This window comes from Leptonychotes weddellii, unplaced genomic scaffold (assembly GCF_054177405.1).
Source record: "Leptonychotes weddellii isolate Sample4059 unplaced genomic scaffold, ASM5417740v2 HiC_scaffold_2121, whole genome shotgun sequence".
NCBI lineage: Eukaryota > Metazoa > Chordata > Mammalia > Carnivora > Phocidae > Leptonychotes > Leptonychotes weddellii.
Genome location: NW_027799579.1, coordinates 1 through 13,693, shown reverse-complemented (window position 1 = coordinate 13,693; position 13,693 = coordinate 1). Strand labels below are relative to the sequence as shown.

Genomic DNA, 13,693 nt, shown 5'->3' with positions numbered 1-13,693 from the left:
CTTGTGTTCCCTCTCTCGCTGTGTCTCTCTCTGTCAAATAAATGAACAAAATCTAAAAAAAAAAAAAAAAAAAAGATTTTATTCATTTATTTGAGAGAGAGAGCACAGAGGGAGAGTGAGAGGGAGAAGCAGACTCCCCACTGAGCAGGGAGCCCGATGCAGGGCTTGATCCCAGGACCCTGGGATCATGACCTGAGCTGAAGGCAGACGCCCAACGACTGAGCCACCCAGGCGCCCCAGGAGCGGACAACTTACATCCACAAAATATCTGACGTGGATGTTTATGGCAGCTTTATTCATAATTGCCAAAGCTTGCAAGCAACCATGATGTCCTTCATTGGGTGAACGGATAACGCACTGTGGTCCATCCAGACAAGGAGATGTTATTCAGCGCTAAAAAGGAATGAGCGATGACGCCATGGCAAGATGTGGAGGAAACATGAATGCAAATTACTGAGGCAAGAAGCCAATCTGAAGAGGCTGATGCTGTAGGATTCCAGTTATGGAACCTTCTGGAAGAGGCACGACTGTGGAGATGATAGAAGGATCAGGGATTGCCCAGGGGCTGGGGGGAGGGTTGAACACGGGGGCGTGCAGGGGTGCAGTGAGGCTGCTCTGTGTTCTACTACAATTGTGGGCGCACGAAGTTCTGCATTCGTGGAAACCCACAGGACGTACACACATACGGCGAAGCCTAATGTAAACTGCGCACTGCGGTTAACCATCGTGCGTCACTGTGAGCGCTTCAGTGGTAAGGGAGGTCCCACCAGGAGGTGACCAGGAGGGGACCCGTGGGAGGGAGGGCAGCCGACGGGACTCTAACCAAGAGAAGAAAATTGCCCGATGTCCTTGTTTGGCACGAGAGAGGCCGTGAGAGCCGCACAAAGCAGGGGGGGCCACGGGCTCTGTGTGAGGGGACACTGGCCTGCTTCCCTGTGCACCGAGGCTGCCCCTGCCCCTGCCGCAGGGGGTCCAACCGTCGAGGGGCTGACGCCAAGCCTGCAGGCGGTGGGCGCACTTGTGCCTGTGGGCTCTGGTCCCTGATCCCGCGGGTATGGCAGGGCGCCTCCTGAGCGTCCCCGGCCCCCAGCCTTGCCCTTGCACCCCCAAACGTGGTAACCCCCGTCTGCTCGTGCGCAGGCAAAGAAGTGCATCTCCTCGCACCTCAGCACGCTGGCGGACTTCGCCATCGAGATGTTCGACGTCCTGGATGAAATCAACTACCAGTCTTACAACGACTTTGTGCTCCGCGTCGGTATGTGGCTCCCGGCGGTGGCCACTGAGGCCAGCACGCTGTGCCCACCCGACCCGGGTCTCAGGGAGGGGGCGGGGCCTCCCAGGAAGGGGCGGGGCCTCCCAGGAAGGAGGGCGGGGCCTCCCGGATAGGGGTGGGGCCTCCCAGGAAGGGGCGGGACCTCCCAGGAAGGAGGGCGGGGCCTCCCGGATAGGGGGTAGGGCCTCCAAGATAGGAGTGGGGCCTCCCAGGAAGGAGGGCGGGGCCTCCCAAGAAGGGGCGGGGCCTCCCGGGAAGGGGCGGGGCCTCCCGGATAGGGGGTGGGGCCTCCCAAGAAGGGGCAGGGCCTCCCAGGAAGGAGGGCGGGGCCTCCCAGATAGGGGGTGGGGCCTCCCGGATAGGGGGTGGGGCCTCCCGGATAGGGGTGGGGCCTCCCAGGAAGGGGCGGGGCCTCCCAGGGGCGGGCCTGGGAACGCAGGGACCCTACCTCTGAAAGTTGGCAACTGGGACCAAGGACCCAAAGGGGCGCTGCCCAGCTCTCGAAACACCTCTGAGTCCACATGCAGCTGGAGGAAAGTGCCCCCAAAGTGGTGGTTCTAGCCGGGATGGCGTGAGGACGGTAACAGCGGGGCCCGCCAGAGCGGGGGCGTGTTCTCCCCAGCACAGCTCTGCCTGAGGCCAGGTGCCTGCCAGGTCTGCATGCCCACGTTCCGGCTTTGTCCTCAGCTGGAGCTCCACCATCCGTGTAGTGATGTTCTGGGAAACAGACACTGTTCCCGCCCCCCTGGGGGACCTGGCGGGGTGAGAGCCCAGGCCCTTCTACCCAGCAGGCAGGCTCTGTCTGGTCCGTGCCCCAGCAGGCATGGGGGAGCGGCCCCTCAGGCCCCTGTCTGGTCCCCGGCTCCACCCCAGGGCCATCCCGCTGCCAGGCCTGAGGCACTGACGAGGCCGGTGGCCGAGACGTCATTAGCATCTCTGCCTAACCCAGAAAGTCTGTGCATGGGTGCAGAACGGGGACACAACGGGGACACGTGACGTGGCGTCATCAGGAAGCCCCGTTGGGGGATGGCTACAGGGGTGATTGGCACTCTTCGGGCACGTCGGCCCCCGAGCCACGTAAAGAGAAGGGGACCTCTGCTCTCCTCTCCAGAACATCCCGAAAGGCTGAGCAGTTCTGGGCCCCACAGCTTGAACGCCCTGCAGGGTCGCAGCCAGGGGAACCGTCAGGAGAGACTGTCCCTCCTGGAAAGGGACTGCGGGGGGACACAGTCCTACAGCCTGAAAGGCCAGGCTTCCTAGCCGCAGGGTCGGTGCGGGGTCGCTGGCCCGGGAAACAGGACTCTCTCCATGCCCGGGGGTCCATGTGTGAGCAGACACTGGGGGCCCCCTCTTCCCAAGTGGTGGGTCTCTGCTTCAGGAAGGGGCCCTGTGCTAGATGCTAGATGACCCCAGGAATCCATGATCCCGAGAGGGGCAGCTCATTCCCTCGGAAGCCTTGCTGGTGCCCACGGCGCTCCATGGCTGTCTTCCAGGCATCAATGTTGGCCCCGTGGTGGCCGGGGTGATCGGGGCTCGGAGGCCACAGTACGACATTTGGGGAAACACGGTCAACGTGGCCAGTCGGATGGACAGCACCGGCGTCCAGGGCAGAATCCAGGTCAGTTCACTAGAGATGCCCGAGGCACATCCTGCAGGTGCGAGACGGTGCAAAAGGCCGGGGGCCAGCCCGGCCTCCCTCTTCTGGGCAGGGACACGAGGCCGCCTAGCACAGTGTGTCTGTGACCTGCAGGGCAGGACCCGAGACCAGGGGTGGTCTTGGTTTGGTTTGTCCTGTGGCTTTGGGGGTCAGCTCCCACGTGGCCATGTGTGGAGGCAGGGGCACGGTGGGTGCTGGGGTCCCAGCGGGCCTGTCCGGCACCCAGGACCCTGCCCACCTGCCCGGCTGCCGTAGACGGAGGGGCTTCCTTGGGTTTGGAAGGGCGGGTGCTGTGGGGCTGCCTGGCCAGGAGCCTGTGGGCGACCCTGACAACCTGTAGCAGCCCCCCAAAGCTCCGGGACGGAGGCTGCTCTTCCCAAGCGTGCACAGGTGTGGGCAGCTCTCGGGGCCCGCCTTCCAACCATGTGAACCCAGGTCTGCCGGGGCGCACGCTGCAGTCCCCGGGGGCCTCGGGGGAGACGGAGCCCGTCCCCCAGTGTGGCCGTGGCTGGCCTCTGGGCACCCACGGGGCTGGGGCGGGAAATGCAGGGCGCTCTGTGAGCGGCACCAGGTCCCGCGCTGGCCTCTCCCTCTGCCCTGATCCCTGACAAGGTCCCCCAAGACCCACGTGTACCCGGGTGCAGGCTGCCAGCTCTCCTGCGGCCGTGTGTTCGGTCCCCGCCTGCCTCTGGCAGGTGCCTGCTACGCCCTTGGATTCCTCGGTTTACCCGTCAGGAGACTCTGCTCAGAGCGGAGGCGTCTGCAGTCTTTCCTTCGAATTTCTTGTATTGTCATGAAACACACACACGTTTACAATCCTCACGTGCGTGAGCGTGCGACTCAGAGGCGCTAAGTGTGTCTGCATCGTCCCGCCGCCATCCCACAGCCCGTCCCAGGACACCGCGCCTTCCCGGGCCGGGTCACCCCCAGGGGGGACTGGGCGAAGGCCCGTCCACTCTCCAGCTGGCCACTGTCTCACGTGAAAGTTCGCAGTTTCCACGACCAGATAGCAGCAAGCCCCTCCCCTGCTCAGCACCAGGACTGTTCCCTGTGGCCCCCGAGGGCCGTTCTCCACGACGTGGCCGCTGCTCGTGGCCTGGCCTGCCCTGGCTGCTGGGCTTCCGGCGATGTGCCTCCCAGCTCTCTGTCCCCTGGCTGCACTGCAGGGACCCCCTTCCATGGCCCCCACCCTCGTGCCTGTGTGTGGGTCCCCGCATGGAGCCAAGAGCGCAGGGCAGATCCACAGGGTACTGTGGATGACCACAGCCCCGTGTGCCCCCATTCTGAGCCAGGCGCCCACCTCATGGGGTCCCGGGGCTCCGACAAGCCTTGTGACCCCCCCCCAGGCGGCCACTCTGCGTGCTGGAGCAGTTCTTCGCACGCCCCCCACGGCCACCTCCCTGCGTGTCTGTGTCTGGACTCCCCGAGGCACAGAGCACTCGGCTGTCCCGTGAACGCCCCTGTCCCCCAGAGGACCTGCGACAGGGGAGCTCTATGCAGACGGGGGCCCCTTCCCCTGCATCAGGCCCGGGGTCAGCGTCTGGGGTGCGTGCACCAGGGCAGGACTGCCGTCAGTGTGGGTAAGACGCAGTCCGTCCGTCGGGGCCCCCGGTGCTGCCTGAACCCCTTCTGCCGAAGGACTACTCCCGCCCGCGGCCCCGTACGCGCACCTCCTCCCGTGTTGAGGAGAAGCACGCCCCACCGTTGCTGCTTTTAGGAGTTCTTCCTCTGCTGGGCCCAAATTAGACATCCGGTTCTTTCCTGGAAGAAGTGCGCGAGGGACTCCGATGTTAGCCATCCAGCTTTGCCTGTCCTGCTTCTCCCTGTCCAGGCCTCTGGCTGGTGCCTGGGGTGCCACAGGGCTCCCACCTGGGCCTGCTGCCGCATCTCGGTGCCCTGTCCAGCCTGCCGTGCACCCTGGGCCCTCCCCTCGGAGACCATGGCTTCCCCAGGCTTGTCCGGGGCTAGTGGGCGGTGCAGCCCTCAGGCTCTCCCGGCCAGGGCCCCTCGAGTCCCCTGGCACTGTCTGATGTTGGGGACAGGTTGCGGGGGGTGGAGGAGGGAGCCCCCTGTGCGGCCCTGCCCCCGGCATCCTCCCCTGCCGACCCCGGGGACGCTCGCTTGCTTTCCTCCGCTGCAGGTGACCGAGGAGGTTCACCGGCTGCTGCGAAGGGGCACCTACCGCTTCGTGTGCCGCGGGAAGGTCAGCGTCAAGGGCAAGGGCGAGATGCTGACGTACTTCCTGGAAGGCCGGACCGATGGAAACGGCTCCCAGGCCAGGTCCCTGAACGCAGAGCGGAAAATGTGTGCTTACGGACGAGCCGGCCTCCAGACCAGACTGGCCACAGGCCCGCCCCCGGCGGCCCCCACGGCCGGCCTCCCGGTCAGAGCCGGGCTGGGGGCTCTGCAGGGCTCGGGGCCCCCCCCGGGCCCGCCAGGCCAGCACCTGCGCCCCGGAGCAGCTGGGAAGGAGGCTTAGCTGGCTGCTGGGGGCTCAGGGGCTCCAGCAGGGACCAGCCCGGCCCACAGAGCAGGGCCGGCGGCCGGAGGCTGGGCTGCGGAAGGGGTGCCGTCCAGGCGTGACCCGAAGCAGCCGGGCAGTGACGGGCCAGGGGAGCCCTGCCCGCCTGGACGCTGAGGCTTTCAGGGGACTGTGCTCGCTCGGTCCTCTCCTCGGTGGCTGAGGAGCGGCTGCCGGGGTCGGTCAGCTCAGCGTCTGGCGTCGGGACCTTGTGAATATGCTCCGCGGCCGCAGGCTTCGCTGAGCCAGAGCCGTGGAGCTGTGGCCGGCAGAGCGGGAGCATGCCCCGAGGAGGCCCGTGGCAACCCCGGCTGGAAGCCAGGCCTCCCGCGTGCGGCAGGGCCGGAAGGGCAGGCCCGGGGCCCAGGCGGGCGGTTTGGGGAGAAGCCCTGCCGCACAGAGCGGGCCCCGCTGGCTTCCTTCGGGAGCGGTTTCTGCCAAGACCCAGAGGCAGGTCTTCTGGAATTCTTGGGGCCCCGAGCCACGTCTCTGTGTCCCGACCAGCATCGTCCCTGCTCTGCCTGCCCGTCCCGCGTTGTCCCTCGGCCCCCGGATGGCCTCGGCCCTACAGACCCTGGCCTCTCTCGTCGGGGGAGGAACCGAGGTCGGGGTCGCGGGCCCCTTGCTGTCCCCGCGTCTGGGGCTCCTGCTCTTCTCACAACAGCACAAGCTTCCCGGGCGGATGAGCCCGCGCCCCGGACGTGGGATTCGGGGTGCGTGTGGGCTGCACCTGTGTGGAGAGCTCCGCAGGTGACTCTGGGGAGATCTGGGGGTCTCCCGCGCACACAGGTGCAGACCGAGGACACGCGGGATGTGCTGTTAGGGGTGCGGGGCGGCGGCTCCGGCCGCAGGAGGAAGGCAGCTGGGCACCGGCGGGCGGGGCTGGGCTCACTCTGGCTGAGCCCCCGTCGATGTCCCGGGGCTGCTCCCATGGTGGGCTTGTGAGGCGTGGCGTCCTCCGGGGTCTCAGCCCTGCCCGGCCGGGTTGCAGCCAGCCTGGGCAGCCGTCGGGCCGTGTGTGGACAGGCCAGCTGATGCGGGACTCTGGACGGAAGTAGGTGGGCCGACGGCCTCCCTCCTGAGAAGCAGCTCTGTGCTGAGCCACTGAGTCCTTCTCAGCCTTTAGAGACATGGCGGGATTCCATCAGGGGAAACCGAGCCATCCTGAGAGTCCTGTGAGCATGCGGCCCGCGTGGTGAGCCTGTCTGTGCCAGGCTGCAGGGCAGAGGACCTGGCCAGGGTCCTGGTGCCCGCCTGCTGGTGGCGGCCAAGCTGCCCCCGGGGCAGGGCAGGGGGGCGGCAGACCGCACCGTGGCCCCGACTCCGTGCTCTGCCGCACGGCAAAGGGACTTCACAGACGGAATTGAAGGTACGGGCCTTAAGCTGGGGCAGGATCCTGAGCTCTCTGGGTGGACCACCTGCCCCCCTCGAAGTGGACAGAGAGGGCGGCCCGGATGGCCCAAGCATGAGGTAGCTGTTTAAAGATGCGGGGACCCGACATCAGCCATCGGGGAGAGGAGCTGGTCGCCCCCGCGGACACACGCCACGGATTCCGTGTCGACCCGGGCGAGCCGGGGGGCGGGTGGACGCCCGTGAACTCTCCGCAGCGCCCCCAGCCCTGCCGGGCCCGGACCTGGGGTCTGCACAACCAGGAGCTCTGGAGCCCTGCAGGCGTGGCCACCGGTCGTGGCAGCGGCGGGAGGCCGTGGGACCCGACGGTTGTGGGCCGGCCGCCATGACCACCCACGGCGGCGCCGCGGCCCAGCTCCCAGGAGCGCACACTTCTGTCATCAGCAGTCCAGACCCTACCGCCCCGAGGGCGCAGCAGCCCCCACAGCGGCCCTCGGAGGCGGGTGCGCGACGTCTTCCTCTTTATTTGTGATGAGACCGTATGATCTTGCCTTATTTATTTTTAATCTTGTACAGCATCCACGGACAAACGTTAGCCTTTCGAGTAGGGTTCTCTCTAAATTATTTAAGATGCTCTGTAAATAGTGAACTGTTTCAGGGGACACCTGTTCACTCCCACCAAAAATGAGAACAGCCCCCTGCCCCGTGCGAACGGCACGCTTTACCCAGATGTTGACATCCCTAAGGCACCGCGCCCCTGCTTGGGGAAGCCCCGGCACTGGGGGGGCCCTGCGTGTCCCTCGTGTGCTGCTTACGCCCAACCTCACAGTAGCGCAGAAGGCAGCCCCAAACTTCCAGACGCTTCCACGGACCACCGGGCCCGGGGGGTCCGCTGCATGGGGTGTGTGTGCTGCAGCGTGGAGCCCCCCACAGACCAGGCCCCCCGAGCCTGCACGTTTGTCAGACCCCAGAGCCAACAACGCTTCAGACCCTTTCTGTCTCCAGAAGCAATAACTAACTCTAAACTGCGGTCCAAAGCCAATGGTGATTCCAGCATAAGCCATGTGCACGAGTTTGCCCGAGTTCAACCACGCTGTGGGGGGCCCGACACCCCCACGGCCCCCCAGCCCCTCCTGCAGACCCAGCTCAGGCCCCACGCTCTGCGGGGTTTGCCGTCGGTGCGCGGGACATAGGAGCAGAGGGCCTGCCTCAGCCCCGTCAGTGAAGTCGCCCTCGGGGCGAGAGCAGGTCTGTGCACGCCTGTGACCCTCCTGACCCGTCTCAGCGCGTCCACGGGGTGCGGTGAGCCTCGGGGCCAGGACGCCGTCCTGCCTGGTGAGCCTGGTTGACGTGTGGGCTCTGAGCCCCACCGGACCCATCCAGCCTTCAGGGGCACCAGGCGCTGGTTCCACCTGGTGGGAATGCCGTGCTCTCGTCCCATCAGCACCCAGAAGTAGTATGAAGCCCCTCCTTTGTCCTGCTGCTCAAGAAGGAAGGGTCCTGTGGGCCTCCCAGACAGGTGGACCGTTTCCACTCCCGCGTATGGTCCTGTGATTCCTTGAGTCGGGGGGCCCTGCGGGCCCCTCCCCGTGTGGCAGGCTCGCCCACAACACGCACACAGCCTGCGAGGCAGGTGCTCCCTCAGCGTGTGCCCGCCACCACGTGGGAGCCGGGCAAGGGGGCTGGCGGGCGCCCCACCACGCGCCCAGCAGCCCTGACCCGGCGGGTCACAGGGCACTCCCAGCGCTTGTAATTCTGAGGCATGTGGGCCTGTTGGCTCTGTAGAAAGTCACCCCGGAAACCGACCTGACCTGATTTTGTAGTGGCGTCAATGAAAAAAAACGACAAAACTAAAAAAGCAAAAAATCAACCTTCTTAGAGGCAGTTGATTTCAAAATGTTTGGTCTGGTGAAAGGAATAAGGGGCAAGCTGAGGCCCGCTGGAAGCTGGAGGGCACAGCCGTGTCCCTGCACCCGGACATCCTGCCTCCCCAGCTGCGGTTTGCTTTGAAAGCTGCCTGGGACTTGGAGCCCCAACACCCTCTGAGGGAGTGTGGGGACCACGTGAAGATGTGACCTTTCTTCTCACAGTGTCTTGGGGTTTGCATTTGCCCCCATGAATCTTAGGCTGGGGTGGGTTGAAGTCTGGTTCAGGGAATGGATTGCTAGGGGTGGCCTGAGGACTCCCCTCCTGGAGGGCAGGGTGGGGATGGGGCCACGGCCTGAGGACCCCCCTCCTGGACGGCAGGGTAGGGATGGGGCCACGGCCCGAGGACCCCCCTCCTGGACGGCAGGGTAGGGATGGGGCCACGGCCTGAGGACCCACCTCCTGGATGGCAGGGTGGGGATGGGGCAGATGGCCAGGAAGGCTCAGTTTGGCTCAGCCTGAGGAATAAACTCCCAGCTGTGAATTTTGCCAAGATGGACTTGGGAGGTGGGGGGTTGGCGCTGACAGGCAGGCCCCTGGGGAGTGGGGCGGGGTCCTTGATTCTATGAGAGCATTCTACTTGGCAGCCCACAGAGCACCTTGCCCGTGTGTCGCCCATTGGCCACTTACAGCCCCCACGGTATCGTGAGGGATCTGGGGCTCAGAGAAGTTATTGACTTAAGCGAAGTCCCACAGCGCGAGTGGCAGGACCAGGATTTATGCCAGCCTGCCTGTCCCAAGCCCTTGGTTTTCCATCGTACTCAGTGGCTCTTCGTTGACGCCGAGTTGGGTTTGAGGGAGCCCCCTAGCTGGTCTGCACCCAGGTGCCCACTGCAGTGGAGGGACCCTGGCAGGCTGGTTCGGAGTGTTTGCCCCACAGCCCGCCCCGGGTGTGCCCCGGGGAGCTCAGTCAGAACGCTGTCCTCACAGTGGACCTCCCAAGGACAGTCTGAGTTAGCCTGAGAAGTCCCACCTTGTCTCGCTTTCCATCCTAAATCTGTCGTGCCCACAGCCTGTCCTGTCTGAGAAAACACAGACCCCCCCTTCAGCAGGGAGGATGGTTGCCCATGTCTTTCTGCATGGTCTCTCTAGCATCAAGCTGGGAGACGGAGCCCCCAAGGCACACACGCTTCCTCACGTCCACGGAGCCGGGTGGCCCCCGAGTCCCGGCTGAAGGCGCGTGAGCCCCGGGAGGCCGTCGGTCGAGTCGGCCGTCTCTGCTCCGTCTTGCCTGGTGGAATGGCCATCTGGTGCCTCACGCCACGGGAGCGGTATGGGCGGTGAACGTCCCTTCCTGCAGGTCGGGGGACGGCCAGGGCAGGTTTCCGTGAGAACGCGTGGAAGGCAAGACGGGGATCGTGGAGGCTGGCCGGAAACCGGCAGCCTCCCGGGCCCCGACTCCTTCGGCTCCGGGCAGCTCAGACGTCGTTCGGAAGCTCGGTTTGCAAACAGCTCGCATCACGTGCTGAGAGCTGATGTTTAAACAGAGAGGTGGTCCTAGACCAACGGCCGAGAGAGCTGGGTGACTCTGGGCTCCCTGACTGCATATAGTGTGCGGGACCATCTGCAGAGCGCTGTGTCTGTGGCCTCTCGCTCCCCACGGCGCGGGCCACGGGCCCACCAGCAGCCAGAACTGTTTCTTGCCTCCCACCAGCAGCCCCAACCAGCCCCCGGGCCCCGGGCACGAAGCACGCGTCTCAGGGGACCGTTCCCCAGTCGCGGGATCCCGAGGAAGCCCGCTACCACCTTTGTGCACTCCGGGGCGCCTGCGCAACCGAGCTCCCGTCCCGGAGGGGCGCGCGCGGGCTCGCCTTCGCCCTGTACAAACTGTGGGCTCGCACGCACGTGCCCTCTGAATTGCATGCCCTGAAATCCCCACGTGTGTGAAACCCACTTTGAACTTGAAAACACGCAGCATGCGCGGAGGGACAGGCCCGCCTTGGGCCATCTGCCGGCTGGCCGCAGAGCGTCCCCGCGACACGGTGCAGCCTGGGGCCCCGGCCTGTGGGGCCAGCGCCTGCGGTCGTCACGCAGCGTCCCCCAGCCCGGACGCCCCTCGTCCCTGCCCGCCCCCCCCGGGCCACACGATTGCACACCACCTTGCACAAGGAAGGTAACGAATCGATCGCGACCACCTTAGAGTAGCTTCCATTCTCACCGAAGGTAAACCCAAAGCCCACCCTTGATTTTCTTTCCTCGCCGAGAAAGGCCGGATACGCCCCTGCGCCCTTCCGTGTCCGGCTGGGTGTGGCTTTGCCGCTCGATGGAATGCAGGGGTGGGTGGGCACGGGGACACGCTCTCTACCCACGGAGCTCGCTCGAGAATGGTTCTGCAGACACGGAACCAGGTGACGGGGTCAGAGTGACGGCAGCTCACGGTCACCAGGTAGCTTCTCTCGATAGATTTGTATAATCAATACGGGTCTATTTTTACGTCAACCCCACACTGTACCTTCCAGTCTTTTCCAAGATTGTTCGACTGAGACAAGTCACTGAATAATTGGTCCTATTTTTATTAACAAACCAGTGAACGGACTGAAATGTTAACGTGAATGTACATTTCTTAATTGCGACTTTTCTACTGAGTGTTTGCACTATACTTTCTGGAATCTTATTTAACAAAAATAAAGGAAAAAATTGCTTGACTAAAAACCCGGTGGCCGTTTTACTCGCGAACCGCGGGGTTTTGTGGCTTGTGGGAAGACGCGCCTCCCTGCAGGGGGACTGTGGTGTCCTCTAGTGTCGGCGGCCCGACCTCTGGGCCAGACTCGGCTCCTCCTCTGACCGCGGGGCGGGGGGGTGCGGGGGCTCGGCTTCTGCTCCCAACCGGAGACTCTGGGGAGGACGACGTGTACCTCCCGTGGTTCTCAGACTGCTCTCGGACTAACCGGTCAGGGACTGTTGTTGAAGGCAGACCAAGGGTGGACAGCAGGGGTGGGGGTGCGCCACCAGCAGGCTGAGCCAGGATGTTCCCTAAAACCGGGCTCTGCAGCCCAAGGTCAGGCCAAAGTCAGGGCCTAGCAGAGAAGAGGCTGTGAGGCATCAGACCAGAATGTTAGGGAGGGTTTGCCACCGGCCACCCTCCACCAGGACACACCTAATGCCACCGTCCAGGGAAGCCCCCTCCTACCCAAAGAGTGGGCAAGAGAAGAAGGGTTGGTGCAGGGACCCCGCAGCTGGTGGGGAGGCAAGGACTGGGCCAGACTCTGGGGATCATGAGAGCGTGGCCCGGGCTCGGCACATCCCGTAGAGCCTGAGACCCCGTCAGCGGGGGAGGGGGGTGGAGGGGCTGCTGGACTCTGCCCCCTCTGAGGACGCCCTGAATCCCAGGGCAATTTCCAGACCCCACTCACTCGGCATTTTCCCTTAGAGGTCTGGCAGACACATCAAAGGGAACGCACCATCCTGAGGGGTGTGAGTGGGTGAGAGAGGCTGTTCTTTGAAGGAGCAGGTCCCCCAGTCATGGCGCTGCTAAGTCCAGTCTGCAGGGCAGGCGGCAGCTGGAGACGCAGTGAGGAGCTGAGGTTGCATCTCAAGTCCGATGGCTGCCTGGAGGCAGAATCCCCTCCTCCCCTAGGAGGACCGCAGTCTTTTCCTCTTCAGGCCTTCAACTGATTGGACGAGGCCCACCCACATTATCGAGGGCGATCTGCTTTAATCACAGCCCACTGCTGTAAATGTTGATCTCACCTAAACCAGACCTTCACCCTGACATCTAGCCTGGCGTTTGACCAAACTGGGCACAGTGGCCCAGCCAAGCTGACACATAAAATGAATCGTCACAAATGTGTATCTTTAAGCTCAAACGAAATCAATCCAAAGTAAAGGAATTTAAAAAATCCTTATGAAAAGCACAATATCCCCAGAGAAACAGGACATTTACAGAATCCTCCGAGAAAGGGATACAACCAACCAGGAAGCAGGTGGACACTTGTCCAACTTGTCCAACAGAACCATCCATGAGGGAAACGCGCATGAGAACACAAGGGTACCGTGTCACCTTTCCAGCTGGTACGTGACTTAATTATGATTATTTTTTATTTTTTGGTACGTGTTTTAAAAGCTATCGTAAAACTAGCAAAGCTGCAGTGAGCGCTCACTCGGACACCGCTCACGGGCCCCGCACCTCGCTGGGTAATACCCAGCGGGGACCACACGATGGGAACACCGTTTAACCCACAAAAGGACTTGGAGGATTCTAACAACACTGGTAGACATTGGTACAAAATGCTTTGTTCCACGCCCCCATCCCCAATCCTGTGAGTGGGGTGTGGTAATACCCTGCTTGTGCCCTCGGCGAGGCTGCCTGGCATGCGGGACCCCACCCCAGCCCTCGAGCAGGGGATCCGGAGCACGGACAGTCTGTGTCCCACCGAGGCGGCCACGCACACATGGGTGGGCCTGGGGCCTGCGTGCAGCCCCGTGGGGCCAGCAAAGGAACGGGGCCCCCGGTCCGGCACCCCCCCACGGAGCCAGGTTCCCACCTTCCCGCTCAGATGCGCCGGGCGAGCACCTGCTTGGCGTCACCTGCAGGGAGCCCAGGTGGAGGTGCAGCTGAGCCACCAGAACGGAGGTGAACACGGGTTGTTTTGTCTTTGTTTCGCAGCAAAAAAACAATTTTAAAACACCAGGCGCTAAGACTTGACTGGAACGTGATGCACAAACCAGACGCTGCAGCGAGGCCACTGAGCAGCCCCTCAAACCAGGTTTCTGACACGGTGAACGTCAAATACAGACACCCCGGATAAATAGCTTATTTTAGGAAGAAAACGTATAGTTTTGAAGATTAGATTAGAAGGGGATCACTTCTCATTTCACGCTGAACAGAAACTGCACGGGGAGAAGCATGCTACGGGGCTCACTGGCTGTGGCGCGGGCGCGTTCCTGAAGAGGACCCTGGTTCAGAGACCCCGAGGGGTCCCCGTCTATGCAGCCCGGACCAGCAGTGCCCGCGTCCCGAGCGCCG

General features: G+C 63.6%; 1 protein-coding gene across 1 annotated transcript; it reads left to right on the top strand.

Moving 5' to 3' along the window:
• Positions 1-1,102: 1,102 nt before the first annotated feature.
• Positions 1,103-8,671, top strand: LOC145718756 (adenylate cyclase type 1-like). Its single transcript, XM_081810272.1, has 3 exons — positions 1,103-1,255; positions 2,767-2,891; positions 5,071-8,671. The coding sequence occupies exons 1-3, from the start codon at positions 1,195-1,197 to the stop codon at positions 5,407-5,409; spliced, it is 525 nt and encodes a 174-aa protein (XP_081666398.1). The 5' UTR covers positions 1,103-1,194; the 3' UTR covers positions 5,410-8,671.
• Positions 8,672-13,693: the final 5,022 nt, after the last annotated feature.

Bases quoted from the DNA above. Each gene is read 5' to 3' on its own strand.
- LOC145718756 (XM_081810272.1), top strand. From the start codon at position 1,195: ATGTTCGACGTCCTGGATGAAATCAACTACCAGTCTTACAACGACTTT. The intron at 1,256-2,766 runs GTATGTGGCTCC...GCTGTCTTCCAG, and splicing joins CGACTTTGTGCTCCGCGTCG to GCATCAATGTTGGCCCCGTG. The intron at 2,892-5,070 runs GTCAGTTCACTA...CCTCCGCTGCAG, and splicing joins GCGTCCAGGGCAGAATCCAG to GTGACCGAGGAGGTTCACCG.